The sequence below is a fragment of the Lepus europaeus genome, chromosome 2 (genome assembly GCF_033115175.1).
Source record: "Lepus europaeus isolate LE1 chromosome 2, mLepTim1.pri, whole genome shotgun sequence".
NCBI classification, from domain to species: Eukaryota; Metazoa; Chordata; class Mammalia; order Lagomorpha; family Leporidae; genus Lepus; species Lepus europaeus.
The window spans coordinates 78349351-78372541 of NC_084828.1; the positions used below are offsets into that span (position 1 = coordinate 78349351).

General features: G+C 44.8%; 1 protein-coding gene across 2 annotated transcripts in view; it reads left to right on the forward strand.

Annotated features, from left to right (window-relative positions):
* Window positions 1-23191, forward strand: part of CD86 (CD86 molecule) — a 71681-nt gene that overhangs the window by 45455 nt on the left and 3035 nt on the right. The window contains exons 3-5 of one of the 2 annotated variants that reach the window (XM_062177049.1): window positions 9059-9394; window positions 12129-12431; window positions 15455-15601. In XM_062177049.1, coding sequence (XP_062033033.1) covers window positions 9059-9394; window positions 12129-12431; window positions 15455-15601 — 786 coding nt within the window. The remainder of the gene's footprint in view (window positions 1-9058; window positions 9395-12128; window positions 12432-15454; window positions 15602-23191) is intronic. The other variant, XM_062177057.1, reaches the window with a different exon arrangement.

The window sequence follows — 23191 nt, forward strand, 5'->3', positions numbered from 1 at the left end:
AACTTCTCTTTCTTCAAATATTGATTTTATCTACCATTTCTTCCATTCTCTTCTAAAAAATATGAGAGCTTCTCAGCTTCTTACAATTCATCATTCTTTCTGTAACTGTGTCTACCCTAGACTTTATTCTACCTATTTGCTTTTTTTCACCTTAATCTATATTTTTAATTTCTAAATTGGCCAACACATTCACAAACTTACTGTTTTGTTGCATTTCCTCTATTTTTATGTTTCATAATCTTTTGTACTTTGTACTATTACTTCTTTTTGAGGATCCTAAGGATACTTATTTTTAAACCTCCTTTTCAGAGTAAATTAATTCATAAATTATTGATTTTATGTCTCTAGACATTGTGACCTATCAGTATTAAAGATGAGAAAAAAATGAATTAAAAGCTAGAAATAATCCCTCAGAAAATTTTTAATTGACACATTAAAAATGTGTACACATTTGTGATGTTTCAATACATGTACACACTGTATAAAGTTCAAATCGGCATAAGCACATATGTCTCCTCAAATATTGTAGTAAAAAACATCCAGTGCCCTTTATTCCAGCTTTTTTGAAATATACGGTATATTAGCATTGTCTATAGTCCACCTGCTATGCGGTAGAACAGTAGAACTTACTTGTCCTTGGGTAGGCGTCGGCCTCAGCAGTTAAAGCACCATTCGGAACACCTGTAGCCCATGTCGGAGTCCCTGGTTTGGGTCTGGTTCCTGTCCTCCCAATTCCAGGTCCTACTGATATACTGTGGGAGGCAGCAGGTGATGATTCGAGTCCTTGGGTTCCTGCCACGCACATGGGAAGCCTGTATTGCATTTTAGGCTCCTGGCTTCAGCCTGGACCAGCCCTGGATGTTGCAGGCATTTGGGGAGTGAAGTAGAGGATGGAAGACCTGTCTCTGTCTCTGTATCTTTGCCTTTCAATAAAAAGGGAGGCGGGAGGGGAGAAAAGGACTTTTTTTCTTGTGTCTAACTCTTAGTACTCATTGACCAAATGTTCTCCATCCCTCCTTCCCCTACTCTCTCCAACCTTGGTGAGCAGTAGTCTACTCTCAACTTCCATGAGATCAACTCTAAAAATGTGTAACTCTTGATGAATGTTTACATTGGGCCAGTATTAACTCAAATAAAAGCTTTACTATTACCACATTTAATCCTTGCAACACCAATGTGCTGCAGATACCATTATTGTACCTATTGTTTGCAAAAGGAAATTGAGATACAGAGGAATTAAGTAATTTGCCCACAGTGGCAAACAGATAGTCAGTGGTGGAGTTGAGACTGAATGCATGATGTCCAAAGTCCACATTGCTGACTTGTTCGAATGTATCATGATTCATAAAGCCGTTTAACTTATTTCTAGTGTGGTGTTCCCGTGAACGATGGGACAACATGCACATGCAATTTGGTGTCCATGTATCTTTCTATAGAATGAATTCCTAGAAACGGAATTTCTAAGTCAAGCTTTAAACCTATATGAATGTTATTACATCTTACCAATTGTCCTCCAAAAATATTGTACCAATTTAGAATTTCATCAGCAATGCGTAAGAGACCCATTTCCCCGTCCTCTCACGGGCACCAGGTAACTCCAGTATTTTGTTTATATCTGCTAATCAGACCGTCCAAAAGATGGCCTCCCTTTGGGATTTAAATTAAATCTCCTTGATTATCATCGAGATTCTGTCATTCATTTCTTCAATAAGTATTTACGGAGTGGCTTCCTATTTATGAGGGACAGTTGAAGGTACCCAACATGGCACAGTGGAGAAAAAAGCTAAAACCCTGTTGTCACCGCGCCGATTGTAATGGGAGACGCCAGGTGCTTGGCTGAGCCGGGAACATGCAGCCGAAGGGTGAGGTGTCACGTAGCTGATAACGGCCACAAGACGAGAGTGAGAGTGAAGCTTTTCATTTCTTATTGCGTGGCGTAAACAGGAGGCTAACGCGGGAGGAAGGGCCACCTTCCCCGGTTCCCGTGCCTCGGCGGAAAGGCACACCCGTCAGGGGCCGGGGGAATCCGCGCAGACACGTGGCCCGGCCCTCCGCTGACAGAGGAAGCCAAGAACAAAAGGACCCGAGAGGAAGGGGACCCAGAGTAGGGGAAGACTAGGAGAGGAAGATGAGGGAGCGGGAGGGGCGGCAGTGGGAAAGGCCTAGGTACTGAGTCTGAGTGAGGAAAGCCTCTTCCGGGTTGCCCCTGCTCCCCACAGACAGGCACCCAAAGAAGACCTCAGCCCTAAGCCCAGGAGGAAGAGCGCTAGGAGTGAAAGTGCCTGGGCTAGGAATGCAAATGTGTGAAACAGCATGACTGGCTGGGGTGACACCGTGACTGCAGCCCCCTCCAGAGACTGCCCACAGCGGCTGCGCACCAGGCCTGCGCGGGGGAGGCAGCTTCCCCCATGAGGCCTTTGTAATTGCCAATCGCCAGGCCTGAAAAAAGTCCCACGCAGGTTTTTACCCAGGAGCTAAGCTCCCCAAGACGGGAGGATAGCACTCAAACAGCCCGTATCACGTCAGGGCACTGTAACAGGTGGATGGTGAAAAGCGAGGCAGCGGACGATGCTGCCTTCGGTAGGACGGCCAGAAACGTCTCCCTGGGAGGATGCTTTGTGTGAGGAGCCTATGTGGCGTGGATGGAACGGCCCTCTCCTGGACAGAGGGCCTATTGTTCTCAGGGCAGTGGGAGTCATCGAGGCCTTTGGCATAGGAGAAATACAGGACCGGAGATAAACTTGGGAAGGAGCCTTTTGGCTTGAGGGTTTAGACTTGGGGAGGGGGGGCAAGGATGGAGGATGATACATCAGTTAGGAGGCAACTGCAGGATCCAATCAAGAAGTGATGTCCTGGCCTAGGATCGTATCTGTAGACACACTGAGAAGCGTTCCAATTCACAATGAACGAGGAGAGGGCGGAAAATTCCTGGGGTGGTGATAGTAGCAGGAATGAAAGGAAAAGAGCGGAGGTGGTCGTCTCAAGGTGAGGACGCTTCAAACTGAGACTGTTTGGGGGTTGTCATGGTAACAGCAGCGTCTGGGCTTTGATCCAGAAAGGAGATAGCTGGGGGAGAGAAGATGACCAAGAGAGGCCGCGGTCCTGTGTGCTTGAGGATGTGGAATGGCAAGCCAGGGCTCAGACCTTCAGTGAGGAAGGGGGCACCCAGAGCATGATGGGTAACAATGACAGCAAGGGGTAGCGTGGGACGGTCTAGGGTGTTTGCTTCATGGGGCTGGATTTCCAAGCACTTAATCACGTGTTCTGCATATGACATTATGCCGCATAGTTCAGCACATCATTTTTCATGCAACAGTTACGTTCTACATTTCACTAAATATGCACAGCAATTATGATCTATACTATGTAAATATATGTGATTATATACATTTGGGCACTTCAAAGTCTTCATGGTAACGCGCAATTAAAAGATAAGTTTATTTTGGTGCAAAAAAGTTTTTCCTGTTTTTAAATATTCATTTATTTATTTGAGAGGCAGAGTGACAGAGAGAGGGGAAGTGGCAGAGAACGATCTTCCATCCACAGGTTCACTCTCCAAATAGCTGCATCAGCCAGGAACTCCATCCAGGTCTCCCACATGGGTGGGGAGTACTTGGGCCATCCCAGGCACGTTAGCAAGCAACCAGATTGGAAGCAGAATAGCCAGCACCGAAACCAGCACTCTGATATGGATGCTGACATTGTAGTTGGTGGCTTAACCTGCTGTGCCACAACAGTGACCCCTGCAAAAGAAATCTTGAAATTCATTCAAGAAATTTTTTCACAATACTTATTTCCACGAACTTTTTGAAGACTCCTTATATAATGTATTTGTCTATATAAATAGAATGCATGTGAACATGAATCAAACCAAAGTTAGTCCTAACAGAAATAGCAATAGCTATGAGAACTTCTAGAACCATCCCTCCCCTTTAATAGAGACTCTCTCTGGTAGCCTAAAAGATAAAAGTGCCCATGGTCTCTGGATCCATACAAAATTCTTTTTGTCTGATTGGCCCTTCTTTTTGCTTCAAATGGAGTCCCCGCCCTTCTCTTAACATGCTCAGCTGTGGCTGTAGTAGTTCCAGCCCTCGGCTGCCACCCCTGGGTATTCCCCCACCGATGACTCAGAGGACTGCAGACGGCAGTGGGTGAGGAAGCATCCACTGAGATAGCAGAGGAGACTGGAGGGGAGGAAGACGGCACCTGCCACTGTGCAGATGCAGGCCTCCAGCAGGCGGGCGGATAGGGGGATCCGGAGCCCGAGCGAAAGTATGGGGGCAGTAGAAGCCGCTGTGACTTAATCGCTTCTAGTCAGCAGTTGAATCCATGGGCCAAAGAACAAAACAGGAGAGGGTGTGGGGAGTAAGAAGACCAAGGACAGGCATTTGGGGTTATCAGCATGTAAGGGAGTGATCAGAGGAGACTGGCCAGGAAGTCGGACACAGGGAAAGAACAGAAGAACGTTTCAGGGTGGAGAGATGCCAACAGCGTTAGATGTGGCTGAGCGGTCCAGGGAGCTGAGGTCTGACTGGAGTGCTGGGTTCTGCAGCGGTGGGACGTCCCTGACAGCCCTCTGGAGGGACAGTTTTGGTGGAGAAGTGGGGGTGGGCAGTGGGAGGGAGGGCAGCATCAGTTGCTGACTCTTTCAGGGAGTTTGACTGTAAAGGAAAGAGAAAGTTAAAGTGATGATGGGGGTGGGTGTGCAGTGACTGCTGCGAGGAGAGAGCAGGGTCGGGGGAAGGTGTGAGCAGCGCGGGTAGCAGAAAGGCCAGGGGAAGTGAGAGGACACTACACAGTCGGAATGTCATCAGTCCGTCTGCACAGTTGAACGCTTTCCTAGGGAGTGCTCAGCCGCTCAGTTCTAGGAAAAGATGTGAGGGTGCATCAAAAGTTCATGAAATTGAAAGAGAAGTTTATTTTGGCGGAAAAAAAATTGATATTTCAAAAATGTCATCGACAGTGTATAGTATGGAAAAACTGCATGAATTTAAAAATCTTTGCACCCAAATAAGCTTATCTTTTTATTTAATTTTCCATGAACTTTTTGAAGTATCCTCATACATAGATTGGAAGTAGAATGTCCCCAGGATGAATTCTAGAGGCACAGGGGCACACTGATTGAAGCTCCTGGCAAGGAATGATTAAGAAGACATGCTGTTGCCGTGTTGTCCAATATGATAGCCACGCTATGTGACCATTTACATTTCAATTAATTAAAAAATAAGATAAAAATTACATTTCTTTGTCACCCTAGCCATATATCAGATGCTCATAGCCACCTTGACTGAAGACACAGAACATTTCCATCATCACTGAGTTCTTTGGCGACCACTACACTATAGGGTCGCTCAAGTTGAGGTCTTAATCAAGTTGAAGAACAGCTGTCAATGCAGTAAGCAAGAGCAAAACCTGGAGGCATGGGAGGTTGTGGACAGGGATGAGCATACTGAGATTGAAATTCTGGGAACTGAGGTGTTCAGGCGCTGAGTGGAGGGTTATGTCACTGGAGGGAGGCAGCTGAAGTGGTCCGTGGATGAAAACCCCAGGGGCTGAAGACATCAAAGAACTCGGAGGCAAGGCGGCTGAAGGACTCACTTGAGATGAACTCACCCAAACTGATGCTAAGAATCGGTTAGAAAGAAGACCTCGTACTGAATGCCAGAATCCTCAGTGAGCCAGGGGGTAGAGGGCACTGATTAGCAGCTGAGAGTAACAGGAGAGGGGATACTTCCCGAGGGAGGAGTGCTGCTCAGGATCTCTGGGGATGAAAGCAGCCGTGGCTGAGGAGCAAGTGTCTTCCTTTGGGCTGGGCCAGAGTTCAGTAAAGAGCGACCTTGGGGGGAGCACTGAATGGAGACGCTGGGCCTAGGGGAGTGTATTACAGTGGGGTGAGGCTGCCAGAAGGCCTAGTGACGCTTTGGAGAAAGCCTGGTAGTGGCAGGACATCCCTGAGCACAGATGAGTGTGGTCACGTGAAGAAGAGGTAGATGGTCCTTGCATAGATGAGCTATGCATTTGGGGTGGTGGACCAGAAACACTGAAGTCCTCACGAGATCAGAGGCCTCACAAGGCCAGGTGTGTCGCAGGACTCTCGCGTGCTTAACCCCTGAGGTCATCGTACAATGGTGACTGCTAGACTGAGACCAACTCTCTCACCCACGTGCTGGGCAGGGGAGAGATTCTCCATGCTTCCCCATCACTGAGGTCTCAGGGAGACTGCTTGTTAGGTGCACTAAGGTCTGGGGAAGTGACAGGAGGAGAGAAGGTACCTGGGGAAAACAGGTCTTGCACTAAATCTTCCCCCACATAGTCAGAGAGGGTAATTAGCTGGATCTCCCCTGCCTGCCCTGAGTGATATCATGAAAGCCAGCGGTTGGGGAGGAGCTCCGGAGTGTAAGTTGTGAAATACTCTCAGTTCCACTCAGAATGGACTTCAGAGTGATTTCCACCCCGCCGGGGGTGGGGGTGGGGTGAGGTGGGGGGTGGGGGGAGGGCATTGGGGAAGGATAGTTGGAAACACATTTTCCTGTCATTTTCTCTGATCCACGCTGCGGATAGAGAAATGCAGCTTCTCAAACTGGAAGTGCTGGTTCCATGGGCCTCGGCTGGGGCAGATTCTGCATTCCCGGCCGGCCCCTCACTCAGCCCAGGCCGCTGGCCCGCACAGCACCCTTTGGGTTGGCAGGTGAGGAGGGGAGCAGTTAGACGGGTGGAAGAGGAACCCCTTGCAATTTTTGGGAATCAGATCAGGGAATTTAGACCAGTCTGTAGGTAGAGACAGTAGGTGGAAATGGGAGGGGGAAAAACCACATAAATCAAGAAGAGAGAAAAAAATAAGGGTAAAGTCATTTCCAACTTCAGAAGGTACAATGAAGGGCGGAGTAATAACATAATATTGGCCATTACTGGACAGAATTTTCTTTCATTCATTCTTTCTTTCTTTCTTTCTTTTTTTTTTTTCCCTACAGGCAGAGTTAGACAGTGAGAGAAAGAGAGAGAGAGAGAAAGAGAGCGAAAGGTGCCTCTCCTGGTCTCCCATGCGGGTGCAGGGCCCAAACACTTGGGCCATCCTCCACTGCACTCCCAGGCCACAGCAGAGAGCTGGACTGGGAGAGGAGCAATCGGGACAGAATCTGGTGCCCCAACCGGGACTAGAACCCGGGGTGCCGGCACCACAGGCGGAGGATTAGCCTAGTGAGCCACGGTGCCAGCCACCGGGCAGAATTTTCAACTGGTTTGCTTTCTCCAGTAGATGCCTTTCCCTATATCACAGAGTGTATTAGGCGCCAACCAGTGTTCTCCCAGAGCAGCGCGCCAAGTGTTTACAGCAGGTGGCACTGTTGTGTTGTCAATAAGTTTAGCAAAGGTGCAGCCGAAACCCCAGGTTTGCCTTGTGAGATAACTACCACATGCAGTGAATCTTCCTTGCAACCCCCTTTTTTGTTCTGGCTTCCCACATAGGGCTTTTCTCCTCCTTCCCATATAGACAGACATCCTATACAAACGATGGGTTTTGTGTTTCAAGTGCCTCACGAAGTTCTGGTGAGTGTAATGCACTATAATAGGCAGTGAGTCCAACTTGGGCCAACCCTCCCTGAAGCCTCTTCCCCTGGAGTTCAAGACCACCGCCAAGCCCCCTTGGTTGTGTGCTCTCATGGGTTCAGTTTTCTGAAGTTCACGTCACTGTTCCTTGCTCTCCTCTTCCTTCTTTGAAGAGGAACCCTTGATCAGATTGATTTCATTTCTCTCCCTTGCAGGACACTTCAAAAGAAGCGCTCTCATTCCTCCCCCCCAACCAGCCCCCCCCCCCCCCACCGGTTCCTCCTTCAAGACAACAGCCCTTTGCTTGAAATCCTGAATCATGAAACTTTGTTTAGAACCTACTCCAATTTCCTCCCCAAGGCGATATCTAACTTCAAATTAACTAAGGCACTCCTGCCTCCCTACCCTGCACTTCTCACACACCACTACTTACTTTTTTGATCAAGTCTCATGTGGTTCTGTGACCCGGAAAAGGCCCCCAAAATCCCAAAATAGGTGATCAATCACATTTAAGGAAGTGGGTGACCCAAACCCCACCCCCACAATCCTCAGTAAGCTGTCGGGACCAAAGCCTTTCTCTGAACTCTTCCAGCATGTTCTCTAGGGATTGGAAAAGTTCCCAAGGGCTATGCATCCTGGGAGAAGCAAGTTTGTGGTGCCTGTGGCTTCCCCAGTCTTCCCAGGCACATCCTCACCTTCCTGTCTATGACTCACTGCCAGCATTTCATTCATGCGTCTTAAGTGGCCTCTGACTACCACAGTCCCAAGACAACCTTTCTGTTTGCCCAGTTCTCTTTCTGATCCCTGAAAGAGCTTAGAGAGGCCATCAAGAACAGCGGCCGTGGTGGCCTCTTCAAGTCATTTCCAAACTGTTTCATGTCCGTGAGGGAGCTGGGAAAGGAGGCTTTTAGGGAGAAGTATTTGGATTTCAAAGATACTACCCTCTGTGACCACCAACCAATGAGGCATAATAAAAAGGATGGCATCGAATGTATTGCTGTAATTGTTAGCAATCTTTTCACCATAGCAGACCAAGAAATAAGGGGGTAAGGAGGTAAAGGGAGAGCTTTGGGTGATGGTATACAAGTTAGAGAGTTGGAACAAGTGCTGCAGGGAGAATCAAGATCCGGGTTATAGACAACAGTGGCTGAATGGGTTTCTAATTCTGCTGGTTTTCCCTTTCCTAAGATTTCAATTTGTAGAACCATAGTACTAGAAAGACCCTTTGAACAGTTAATCCACACTTTCATTAAACACATGAGCAAGCTGAGGCTTGTAACGATTGTGGTGTTCGCAAGTCTACACATTTAGTTAACCGTGAACTTGAACTTCAGCCCTACCCTCCAGGTGCCCAGCATCTATGGCACACTTCCAGAGCTTCATCTCTACTTCTTCACTGCCATAACTGACAAGATGGCATCTGGGGGTGGGTAGAAAGAGAAATGGAATTTTGCTTTTTATGTTTTTTTTCCCTCTTGTTCCTCGTTCTCTAATCCCCATCTTTCTTTCTTAGGTGCTGCTTCCCTTAGGATACAGGCTTATTTCAACAAGACTGCAGACCTGCCATGCCAGTTTACAAACTCTCAAAGCAGAAGCCTAAGTGAGCTGGTAGTATTTTGGCAGGACCACGAGAGGTTGGTTCTGTATGAGCTCTTCTTAGGCAGAGAGAAACCTGACAATGTGGATCCTAAGTACATTGGCCGCACAAGCTTTGACCAGAACAGTTGGAACCTACAACTTCACAACGTTCAGATCAAGGACAAGGGCGTGTATCAATGTTTTGTCCATCACAGAGGGGCCAAAGGGCTGGTTCCCATCTACCAGATGAATTCTGAGCTGTCAGTGCTTGGTATGTGGTGTGTTCAGACCCTTGACCTTCTCAGATGAGATTACAAGTGGGTAGTGAAATGGAGGGGGGGGGGCGTAAGGGACGAGGGGAGGGGGACAAGCGAGAGCAGGCAGAGGACAACCACTTCTGGGAAGTGCATTTGACAGGAATTCAGGGGGTATGGGAGTAGGGAACTGAAAGTCCTCACACTTTTGATCGTTTGCTTCTGAAGGATCCATAAGAATCTACTCTGGGGACAAAATAGAGCTGATTGAACAAAGGTAATGTGGTTAAGTGAAAACCATGGGTATTTTGGTCATAGCCAAGTTTATGTAACCACAGAGGCCTCAAATCTTTTACATTCATTTTCTGCTATGGTCCAAGATTTCTCACCCACTAAATCTTTGCCTAGAGCACCTAGCAAGGGAGACAGCTGACTGATCTGGGTTTTCCCCTTCAGCCTCCTAGAGGTTACCTATGAGTGGTTTGCTGATGAGCCCACTAGACAGCAGGGAAATGACCCGACAAACAACCCATGAGCTGACCAACCAGCTCCTCTGCTCACCAGGTCTTCACAAGCCTAATCGTCACTATAAATTACTATTATTTGAAAGGCAGAGAGATGGTGAGAGAGGGAGAGAGACAGAGACAGACAGAGACAGATTCCCCTATACATTGGTCATTCCCCAATGTTTGTAAAAGTCAGGGTTGGGCTAGGCCAAAGCTAGGAACCAGAACTCCATCCAGTTCTCCTATATGGGTGGCAGGGACTCAACCACTTGAGCCCCATCCTTTGCTGCTTTCCAAGGTATGTATTAGCAGGAAGCTGGGATCAGGAGTGGAGCTTGGATTTGAACCTATGCACTCCGATATGGGAAGCAGGTGTCCCAAGTAGCAGCTTCACTGTGCCAAATGCTAGGCTCCAGATTTTTTGTTGCTGTTGTTATCATCATACAGTAGAATTAGTATTTTAGTTTTAATGTAAAGTTCACTCATTTTATAGATTATATGTAGATTTATCTAACCACCACCATAAAGAGAATACAGAACATCCCACTACCCTAAAATATTCCCTCTTGTTATCCCTTTATAAAATCATATTCTCTCTGCAGGCATAGCTCTTCTTTTGCATCCTATAGTTTTGAGAATGTCAGGTAATTGGAACCATAGAGTATGTAACCTTCTGAGGACTGCTTCTTTCATTCAAACACCTTTGAGTTTCACCCAAGCTGTTACATGTATCAGAAGTTTGTTCTTTTTTTTTATTGCCAAGTAGCATTCTATTGTCTCTCCCTTCAACCCGTTGAAAGACAATGGGGTTGCTTCCAGTTTGGGGATATTAGGCATAGAGTCACGGTAAGCATTCACGTACAGGTTTGTGTATGAACTTCAGTCCTCATATCTCTAGGGCGGCTACTCAGATGCGGTATTACTGAATCCAGATTAACTTTTCATAGAACCCGGTAAGACAGGTCAATACCTATTGCAAAACCACAGAGTAAAGCAGAAGCAAAAGTAGAAACAGACTGGAGGGCTGCCCCCACCGTGTTATTCAAACTGGGATACAGGGCTTTCCAGACATTTAACCCACTGCTAATCAGTGCTTTCCAGTGTGGCCAGGTACCTTTTGTTCCTGGAAGAACACACTGTGAACATATTGTGCAACATAAACAAGCAGGTTTTTTTTTCAAAATTTTCTATTTCTTTTTAATGTGTATTAGAAAAACTATAAATAATTTATCCAAACTGATTTCACCGATATTGCTAGTAAGTCTAAATAATCCACTTCTACTTCCATATGAAGTCTAAACGGAGTGCTCAGTGGAATATTGATACAGGAGAACTTGGAAAGATGACAAGCAAACGACTAACATGTTAGGAACAGTCTACCAAATTATAAATGAATATGTAGAGCCTGAAAACTATTTAGTAACTACAGAAGAAGAGCAAGGATTTGACTGACAAGGGCTATGTGGTTACTTCAAAATGTTCACAGGATTAAAAGATAAGTTTATGTTAGTACAAAAGATTTTTGAAACCATGTGTGTTTTCTCCATGGCATACATCTTCCATGGGCTTTTTGAAGCACCCTCATGATAGGCATTAGATGCCAGTTATAGCCACAAAAATATGATTGGCAAACAGGCACTGAGCTTTTCAAAATCAGTTTGTTCCCTAAAAATAGCTGAATTTGGCTTTCTTCTTACATAGAATGTGGTGAAAACACCTAGACAGTCATGCCCCAAACAGGATTTTGAACTTCCAAATCCAAAATCCCTACCCACCCACTCAGCACCATCCTGCTTGGGTTTCTGAAAGATAAGACCCGGAGCGTTCCACGACTATGAACTGCGCTCCTGGTGGGACTTCAGCTCCGTTCCCCTCTGCTCTGGTGAGCTGGAAGTTTTCCCACAGTATACTTGGATCCCAGACTTGGATCACTTCTTCCAGTGGCTCCCTAGTCTGGAATAGTGGCTTCATTGTACGTCTTTGATAACTTCATTCCAGCACCCTCTTAACTTTGATCAGCAGGAAGTGAGCATAACTCAAAACTCCATTCCTGGAAAAATAAATGTGGAGTCATTATTACGTGGCTCTCACTGTGGGCTGAAGCCCATGATTCAGAAACCATGAGGCTCCCAGGTGTACCGCAATGAGTTCCCAGTTCAGGTACTTGGTTACTCTCTGTTCTAAACAGATCTGAATTTAGACTGAGTTCTGTTTTGTTTTGTCTTGATCTCTATTCTGCTTTCAGCTAATTTCACTCAACCGGAAATAACATTAATTTCTAATATAACAAGAAATTCTGCCATAAATTTGACCTGCTCGTCTGTACAAGGCTACCCAGAACCTAAGAAGATGTTCTTTGTGCTAAAAACTGAGAATGCAACCACTGAGTACGATGGCGTCATGCAGAAGTCTCAAGATAATGTCACAGGACTGTACAGCATTTCCATCAGCGGATCTATCGCGTTCTCAGATGATATAAGAAACGCAACCATTTACTGTGTCCTGCAAACTGAGTCCACAGAGACACACTCCCAGCATTTCACTATAGGTAAAGCTGCTTCCCAAGCTGGTTTCTTTTTACCAGGTGTCACACCAAATGCTTAAGGCAGATCATGCAGTGTGTCCTGCTTAGTAGGAAGTCTCTACCTGGGCCATTTGGTGATGCTGTAAGGCAATACCCAGACCAAGGGCACCTAATGCATCCGAATCACACGGGCAGGAGGCTAAGAAGCTCTGCACCTGAAGAAACAAGCGTTTAGCCCTGAAACTGACTCAGTCTTTTGGGTTACCTTTGGATGAAGTATTCTGAAGCTTTGGTCAACAACTGCAGGTTTCCTCTAGGCTACAGTGCTTCCATTGATTAACGTACCCACCCACATGCACCATGCATGCATATGTACATACAGATGGGTAGTACTTTTATGAATACAGAACCATCCTAGGAAGTTGTTGGTTTGGGGATGAAAACTAAAAGGTAAAAGACATCTCCACTGCCCTAGAAGACCTTCTGGTAGAATGAGAACTCTGTGACGCATGCACATGGAGATTAGTTTTCAAAAAATCTAAATTCTTTTCCTTGGAATATGGGACTAAATTTCAAACTGAAGTGGTTGATAGCTTTATTTATTTAATTAATTAATTTACTTAAGAAGGAGAGAGAGAGAGTGAGAGAGAGAGAGAGAGAGAGACAGAGGCCTCCCGTCTACTAGTTTTCACGCCCTAAAGTGTCTTCAATGGCTGGGCTTGGGCCAAGCCAAAGCTAGGAGCTGGGAACTCAATGGGAGCATGTGGGTAGCAGGAAACCAAATAGTTGAGCCATCATGCTGCCTTCCAGGGTTCTTCATTAGCAGGAAACTGGAGTCAGGAGCTGGAGTCAGGTATGAAACCCAGTCACTCCAATGTGGGTTCCAGGCGATCCAACTGCTAGGCTCACCACCACTCTTGATAGTTAGTTTCATGGGTGTTCAGAAGCAAGCAAGATCTTGAAGGTTAGAGAAGGCTTCCTAAAGGTAGTGGGAGCCCTGTCACAGCATGAAAGAAATTATTTGGCTTAATAAGTGTGGTGAATAGAGGAAGGGCATTCTGCGTGACAGGTTCTGTAGTGACTTGCTGAATGGAAAAGTTGGGATGTTGTAAAGACTCAGCTGGTGAGGGAACCACAGCGGATGGGCCACATCGGACCCCAGTGCAAGGAGTGTGTCACAGTCAGAGGCCGACAGGCCTGTGGCGGGTTCACAAGGGGCTACAGTCCAGCTGGAGGAAAGGGTTGAGACGAAGGGCACACATCTTCACAATGGACCTTTTAAAAGTTCATGAAACTGTGTATTATGCAAAAAGTACACACGAATTTCAAAAATTGCTGGTACTAAAATAAATTTATCCTTTAATTCTATTTTTTTCATGGAGTTTTTGAGATAGTTAGTTTTGAAGGAGCAGTACCTGCAGGATTCCCTCCTGGAGTATCCTCTGTGCCCACACTGCCCATCCCCTCCTGTTGCCCCCGACTCAACTGCTTTGTGCTTTCCCTGGCCCCTTCTCCAGCTCTGGTTCTTTGTTTTACCCTCTCCTGGGACATCCATCCAATCCTTTGCCCCAGCCTGGTCTTGTTGCTTTCCTACTACTGCCGTCTCATTGTTCACACTTCACTTGGCCTTTGGGTGTACTCCTAGGAACAGGCCCTGGGCCAGTTCTTGCCAACCAGTTTTACACCTGGGCCAATCCCCTCCCCTGGTACTGATTTCCTTCCCACCCAGACACTTCAGCCTCTGAGAGTCAGGTATATGATGGAGTCACCTAGCCTGTCCTGGCTGTTCTGCTGCGGCCTCTCCTGGTCCGGATAGAAGCCTCTCCAAGCTACAGCTGAAGTTCAGTGCCTTCTTGTAGCCACCAGCATCGCTACATCACTACACATGACACGCGCTGGGGCCCTCCGTTTGACTGCAGTGACGGACAGTTGCACGGGGGCCTGCCAAGACTCTGGCCTCATCAAAGCTCTCCTTTCTCCTACTCCTCCACTGCTGCTGGCAAACCTCCCCAGGCGCCACCACCTTCAGAAATGTTTCTGTTCTAACTACCTCGGAGAGATGGGGCTTGCCTATGTGTGTCCCTGCTCTGTGGCCTGATCAGAGATAAGTTAGACTCTCAGTTGACGCCCCTTGTTGGATGTCAAGGGTACCAGTCTCCATGTAACCAGCATAACCTCCCTTTATAGGCAAAACAGGCTCAAGAGGGAGCCCCCACTGGTATTAAATATGGTCTACAATGCCAACAACTCCTTTTCTTAAAGTCCTAGGTACAGGGTGTGTGGCCACAAATTGTAGCTAAGCTGACAGGAGGTCAGTAGGTCCTATTTGTCCTGAAATTTGGGACCTGTCCCCAAGGATGTCTGTAAAGTGGGTCACTCAGTTCTAAGTTTTCCCCACAAAGGCCGATTTTCAACTTCCCAGAAGCTTAGGACTTCCCATGCATGGAAGTGATCTTGATACCTAAGGGCCTGAAGAAACATCAAAGCAGTTCTCATAGGTGAGACATGGTGAAAGCAATGCTGAGGAAGCTGGTAGCGACCTCAGTGACAAACAGCAACAGTAACCAAACAAGCAAACAAAACCTGGACATGGGAGCTTCCAAGGAGGCTGTTCCCTGTATCTGGAGCCTGATCTGGAGGTGAGGGTGGATGGAGGCATCCGGGCCTGGAGACCGACTGACTACACATGGGGCAGGATTAGTGGGGCATCGTCCTGGTGACTGTTCATTGAAAGCCCCAGCACAGACACCTGCCCCAGATCCCAGAGCTGCAGGCCAGGCTGACTGTCTTCTTCCAAGTCATGGTCAGTGTCATTTCCCCTGGGGGGGACAGCTCAGGGCAGGCATTTGGCCAGAGGCACTGGCTTCGTTCTTAGCTGCCGAGGCCCTGAGATGGAGACTTTCTGTGACCTCGTATTGTGGATTTCAGTTTCTTCTGGCCCCAGAGCTCCAGGGCTGGGCTGGGGGTGGGAGTTGGGGTTGGGGTCGGGTGGTGCGGGTAGGGGAAAAGTCCTCTTGGGCTGATTGAAGCCTTGTGGTCATTTCTAGTGCCTGCGGACCCCATGCCAGTGGAAAAACCAAGGCTCTGGATTGCAGCTGTGGCTCTCACCCTGATCGTTGTGTGTGCGATTGTGTTGTTTCTAACACTGTGGAAGAGGAAGAAGGAACAGCAGCCCGGTGTCGCCTGTGAGTGTGGTGAGTCAGGCTTTGTGCTCTCTGCACACTGTCCCTTTCAGCTGCTCCTCCATCGGCTGCGTTCGGGGTCCTTTGCCTGAACCCAGGCTGGCAAGAAGTCAGCAGGTTGCTGGAGAAAAGGGTTTCCCTCAGGGTTGGGGGCCTCTGCAGACAGCACCCAGCAGGTGTTCTTCTGGACTTCTAAGCAAGGCAGCCTTTCAGACCCAGGGTTTACAGACAGACTTCCGGTTTCCAGGCTGAGCTGACCCCTTCCTTGCTGTGCCGACCTCACTTCCTGAGGTTCCTGTGACAACTGGGTTAAGGGAAACGTGAAGACACTTCTAAATGTTAGCCATTACGGACCTGGAAGTGTCTGGGCAGGATTGCTTGCGGAGGACCACCAAGTTCACCTTCTCATCCCTAGCGTTTCCTGTGAAGTGAGTTAGATGTATTGTTCCCTATTGGCTTACAGAAACACGACACTAACTCTCACTGGTTACCAAGTACCATTTATCCATTATCAAATATACCAAAAATAAAAATCACCTAGTACAAGCACCACAATTATGCAGACAATATTTTTGGTGTATCTCTTCCAGATTTTTCTATGTACAAAGCTATGTTATTTTTCCATAATTTGGATAATAGTACAAGGTTTATTTATTTATTTTTTTTAAAATCTTTTTATTTATTTATTTTTTTTTAATTTTATTTATTTTTTTGACAGGCAGAGTGGACAGTGAGAGAGAGACAGAGAGAAAGGTCTTCCTTTTGCCGTTGGTTCACCCTCCAATGGCCGCCGCGGTAGGCGCGCTGCGGCCGGCGCACCGCGCTGATCCGATGGCAGGAGCCAGGTGCTTCTCCTGGTCTCCCATGGGGTTCAGGGCCCAAGCACTTGGGCCATCCTCCACTGCACTCCCTGGCCACAGCAGAGAGCTGGCCTGGAAGAGGGGCAACCGGGACAGGATCGGTGCCCCGACCGGGACTAGAACCCGGTGTGCCGGCGCCGCAAGGCGGAGGATTAGCCTACTGAGCCGCGGTGCCGGCTACAAGGTTTATTTTTCACGACTTGGAGAATTATGTGAGCTGGCCTCTAACTTTGTTATTTATACTAAACATAGCAGGACAATTTTCAATTTCATAAATGTCAATCAGCAGCATCATGTTAAATGTCCACAAGACATTGCATTAGGTGAACACACCTTGGTTGATTGATTGATTTAACCAACCCTAGTGTTGGGCGCTTGGTCCTGATGGTTTTGCTGTTACACACAGCATTGCATTGAACAGACTGTCTGTTGACTTCTGTTGTAAAGGTGTGTGATTAGGACAAAGTAGTTCCTAACTTTATAATAATCCCATGCTTATCTGTGGCTTGGGCTAATTTGGGTAAAGTTCTAAGATCAGATTGCCCCCAGCAGGGGTGAGTTTGGTTGGTGTGAATAATTAAGGTCATGTTCTCAGTCGTTTGTGGAATGAGTAACAGTTTCGGTCAGAGCTCCTCTAAGACTGCACTGGATTCACTTTAGGAGCTACTTAGGAAATCAGGGGATAATACTAGCAGTCACTCTTCATCATGCTATATTTTAAAAACAGGACATTGGAGAACTACTAACAAATTTCAATAAATTGTTTCAAAAACCAAAACATGACAGAGTCATTTGAGCTGCTGACGTCTGGAGTAAGCAGAGGGACTTCTAGGATGTAAAAGCACAGACATTCAGAGCGCAGGTTCAGATGTGGAGACGCTTCCTCAGGGCAGGCGTTCTGAGCTTCTCTTTCTTTTAATCCCTCTGCCATTTGACATGAGTCAGGTTTGCAGAAGTAGCTTTCAACTTGGACATCAACTGTTTCCTGAATTTGCTTTCATATGAGAAGGATCAGTTTATAATTGAAACAAAGAAAAAAAAAGATCCGGAAAAGGAGTAAGAATGTTTCTTCTCCCACAAGGCAATCAGAAAAAAAATTGGGATTTTAGTTGAGTGAACTAAAGGTGTTGTGTCTGAGAGAAGTTGAAAGGGAAATAAAGAAGCTATGTTTGTACGTGTACATGAGGTGGTCAGATGAAGCTATAAGTGTGAGAAGTCAGAAGACAACAAGAAAATAGCACATAAGAGATTACTTCAAAACATTTATGGAGAAATGGAATCAAAAGATAAGTTTATTTAGCTACAAGGAAATTTTGAAACCATGTCTAGTTTTACATTTTTATTTATTTACTTATTTTCACTTTATTTGAAAGGCAGAGAGACAGACACAGAGAGATCTTCCATTTACTGGTTCACTCCCCAAATGCTCCCAACTGCAGAGCTTGGCCAGGCCAAAGCCAGGAGTCTGACGCTCAGTCCAGGTCTCCTGTGTGAGTGGCAGGGCCCCATGAACTCGATGCATTGTCCACTGCTTCGCAGGGTGCACATTAGCAGGAAGCTGGATCAGGAATGGAGTAGCCAAGACTCAAACCAGGCACTCCAGTGTGAGATGTGGGCATCCCAAGCAGTGTCTGAACTGCTGAAGCAAATGCCTACCCTGTGTAGTATTTTTATAACATGCGTTTTCCTCGAACTTCTTGAACACTCCACGCATCCCATGAGCTGGACGAAGTAGGAGATACCTAGAGCTTGAAAGAGGCTGGGTCCGTCTTGGCTGGCTTTGGAGAAGGAGGAGGGAGGCCATGAGCCGAGACGAGCAGGCAGCCTCAGAAGCTGGGGATGGCACTCCACTGACAACCACCCCGCCGCCCGGCCGGGAGCTGGGATCTCAGTACCACAACCACCAGCACTGAATTCTGCCAACAGACAGACGTGGAAGCAGTCACAATCCATCCACAGAGACGCAAGCTTGCCGATAAGCACTTGGAATTTCCCCCAAACTAGAACTTCCTCCTAATCCAACATTACCCTTTTTCTCAGAGGAGCTAGCCCTCAAACGAACTAATTGACACCAATAATCCTGCCCAGTGTTTGCTCGTTAATTATAGTTTTTCTTTTTTTATGTCTCAACTCTTCCTAAACAGATTTGCCTTAATTAGGCTTTTTAAATTTTTAAATGAAGAACAATGTCATGGTTATTCTAGATGGTTTCTAATTTCTCTTCTCTCTCTTTTTTTTTTTTTGTAATCAAATAGGGCAGATAAGGCATAAGAAATCATAACTATGAATTGCTTGCTTTGGTCCAATCAGAAGGTACCCCATTAGTTTACCCACTGGGGAGAAAGACTAAAATAGCTCCTTCTAAAATTTTATTTCCCCATTTGGTCCATGTGTGACTAAAATCTGAACTTTTTTTTTTTAAAAAAAGATTTATTTATTTATGTTTTTATAAGGCAGAATTACAGAGACAGAAGGAGAGACAAAGAGACTTTCCATCTACTGGTTCACTCCACAAATGGTTGCCAACAACCAGAGCTGCTCCAGGCAAAAGCCAGGAGCTGGGAACTCCATCCAAGTCCTCCACATGAGTGGCAGGGGCCATCATCCACTGCTTCCCAGGCTCCACTGCTTTCCCAGGCATACTAGCAGGGAGCTGGATCTGAAGTGGAACAATTGGGATTCAAACCAGTGTTTATATGGGATGCTGCTCTCACAGGTTGCTGGCATAGCAACCAGCATTTTTTACAAGTTGCCTCCCTAGAGCAAGCCTGGAAGAGTCTCAGCTCTTTCAGATATGACTTCTTTTCCAATACAAATCTCATTAGATCAACATTTAAACAGAAAATTTCCTGGGGTTTAAAAACTGAAACTTGGTGACTTCACCACATTTTCCCTTTAAAATGCTAAATTTGGAACCAAACCCAAACATTTAGAATCTGCTTTCATTTTTAAATAGAAAGTTTTTTTAATAGTGGTAATTTTGTCATGCTTATAGAAGATAATTTCATTATTCTGTGTTGGTTAAAGATATCTGTAATATTGAATCCAGTTCTAAGTGCTATCATTTTTAGAAAAAAATTTGACAAAAATGAAACCTAACCAGATTTATAAAGTGTCAGGGAGCTCAGACAAAAAGAAATGACTCTAGGATCTTAATCTGTTTTGTGTTGCTCTAATAAAATATCTGAGAATGGGTACTTTTGAAGGAAAAGACATTTATTTTGGCTCAAGTTTTGGAGACTGAAAAGTCTAAGCTCAGGTGGCCAACTCTGGTAAGGGCCTCATGCTGCACCATAGCATGCCAGATAGCAGCACGTGTCAGAAGGATGCCATCAATGGCATTACATGTTGGAAGGATGGCACTACATGTCACAAAGATGGCATCATGGGTCAGAAGGATGGCATGGCATGTCAGAAGGGTGATACATATGTCAGAAGAATGGCATCATGGGTTGGAAGGATAGCGTCTCATGGTGGCAACACACACGAGTGCTTCTGTATGTGAAAGAGAGAGACTGAGGAGAGGTTTCAGGCTATATAACAACTCGCTCTTGTGGTGATCAATCCAGTCCTGGAAGACCTAACCCACCCCCTTTCTGAAGGTGGTGCCCCATAGCCTAATTACCATGCATACCATAAAATTGTGTGGAAGCAATCGACTTGTGCTTCCTCCCACGGAGGATTAACTGCTACGGGAATATCTCTTTTACCATGAACAACTAGAAACTGACAAAATACATGATACAAACCTTTCCTGACCCTGAATATCAAGCATGAAAAATCTTGGTCCCTGACAGAAGCGGGGAAAATGAGGTGAGCAATACGATTGTCCCTAAATCAGTGTCTGGAGTCAGTGTCCAGGCTACTGGAAGGTAGAAGGAGCTCTGATACCAAAATTAGAGAAAGACATTACAAGAAAACGACAAATGTCCTTGGGTGAACAGAGATGCAAAATCCTTAACAAAATTAACCACTGAAAATGGAGACACTTAAAATGTTTAATACATCTGATCAAGTAGGACTTACTCCAGGAACATGGATAAATCCAATATTCAAACAAGCATAAAATTCACCATATTAACAACTAAAAAGAATACCATAGGATCATGTCCAAAAAAATTTCATGAAAGTAGGAATACAGGGAGCTGTCCTTAGCCTGTTAAAGGACAGCTACCAAGACTCTTTTGTTAGCATGATATTTAATGATGAAAGATCACTTTCCCCCAGGTTGGGAATAAAGCGAGATGTCCGTTCTCATTGCTTTTGCTTAGTGTTTTACTGCAGGCCCCAGCCAATGCAACAAGAAGAGAAAAAGAAATAAACGGTAGACAAATTGGAAAGGAAGAAGTAAAACTTTTTTTTTTTTTTCACAGTTAAGAAAACTTTGGGAACCAATAAGTGAATGTAACAAAATCACAGGACACAGGTCAAAACACACAATGAAGATCAATTGTATTTCTATATACTAACAACAAGAAATTAGACAATGAAAATATGTTTAAACACCATTTACAGTAGCATCAAAGAACACTGGAGCCTTATGAATAAATTTAACAAAATGAGACCTGAATACTGAAAACTACCTAATATTACTACTGACAGAAATTAAAGTAGACTTAAATAAATAGATATATATAAATATGCCATGTTCATGGGTCAGATGACAAGATACTGTGAAGATGTTAATTCTCCCCAAATTTGCCTGTGAATTTAAAGCAATCTCAGTCAAAATCTAGCAGGATCATTAATAGAAATTTAAAAATTAATTCTTAAAGTTATGTGGAAAAGCAAAGAACTTACAATTGCAGAGAAATTCTGAAAAATAACAGTAAAAATGAAAGACTGACATTACCCAACTCTGTGATTTACTTTACACTTAGAGTAACCAAGACTGGGATATTGGTGAAGGGACAGATACACCAGTGAAAGCAACTCACATGAGTAACTGACTTTGGAAAAGGCACCAAGGTCATTCTATACAGAAAGGATAGTTTTTTTCAACAAATGGTAAAAGTCAGATATTTGCAATTAGATATCCTCAAGGAAAAACATGAACCTACACACAGAAAAAAAAATTAGTTAAAGTGGGTTCTAGATCTATTACTAGCTTTTCTGAAGAAAAGATAGTAGAAGATCTTTATGACTTTAGATTGGGCAAATTTTTGAGGACACAGGAAGCATAAACCATTTTCTAAAAAGATAATGGTGTATTTACATTTCAGTAAGAAAATGATGTCAAGCCACAGACTTGAAGAAAATGCTTTCAAAAGTTTTTATATAAGATAATGGACATGTATCCAGAATATATAATTATTAATGTAACACTACTTATTAATAAGAATTCAATCCATTTAACAAAAGGCAGGAAGCAAAAGACTTGCACAGATGGTTCTCAAAAAAAAGGTATATAAATGGCCAGTAAGCACAGTCATAACACCATTAGTCATTAGGGAAGTACAAATTAAAACTATATTGAGATCCCTCTGCACACCCACTAGAATAGCCAAAATCGAAAGTGCTGGAGAAGATGTAATGCAACTGAAACTCTTAGGCATTAAGACACAACTCAGCGATCCCAGACGTTTACCCGGGAGAAATAAAGCCATGTGTTTACATACAGACAGACATACAAATGTTAATAGCAACTTTCTTCCTAATAATAAAAACGTGGCATACTAGATTTTCACCAGCTAACAGATAGATGAACAAATGGAGGTATAGTTTATACAACAAAATACTGCTAAGCCGTAGAAAGAAAAGGGTCACATGCAACCCAGAAGAATTTCAGGAACATTATTCTAAGTGAAAGAAGCCAGGCACCAGACTACTCATTATATGATCTCATTTATGTGAAAATTGAGTGAAAGCAAAACTGTCATAACATTAAGCAGATGGTTAGGAAATGGGGTGGGGGAAAGGGGTTGATTGAAAGAAGGCAAGGGGAAATTTGGAGGCTTATATAAATTTTCTGTCTTGACTGTGGTGTTGTTTTAACAAATGTATCCATTTGTTAAAGTTATCAAACTAAACTGAAAGTGATTGAATTTTATTATTTGTTAATTATATCTCCATAAAGCTGATTGTTTTTAAATATAACACATTCATAAAAGAGAACCATCATTGATAACAAGAGTTCAAGAAGACTTTATTTAGTAAGGATTGAATCACAAAACCATTAAGGGGGTGTCGTTGAGGGTGCCTGTTGTCCCTAAATTCCTCCATGGACACCCAGGTTAAAACCCCCATGGAAGTTCCGAGACAATAACACAAACACAACAGTTAACCTAAAGGAACTTATACCCCACATATCAGTCATAAACCAATGCTAATAGCAACTCAGGGTTTGGGAGGTCTAGCTGGCTAGAGATTTCCCACTTGGGGCATACCTGCAGCAGTGGGTAGTATTTGGTAACACTATCTAGCTAACCCATTTAGGCATTTGAATCTTTAAGATTTCCTTTCCTCCTCCTCCTCAACTATGCTTCCAAAAACTCTTTTTCAATCACTAAATAATTGTTGAAACTAAATACGTTATATCTCCCAGTTGTATTTTTATTTTAACAAGGATAGAGCCATAAGTGAAAAATCTATTTATAACATTGGAACTTAAGGCACATTAACCAAGACATGGCTTTACATTTGGATGTAAGGAACTCCCTCCACATCACCCTGAAATCCCACTGAAGTAACCATCTCTTCCATATATAAGGTCACGACAGTTTCTCCCTGAGTCCTAGGACTT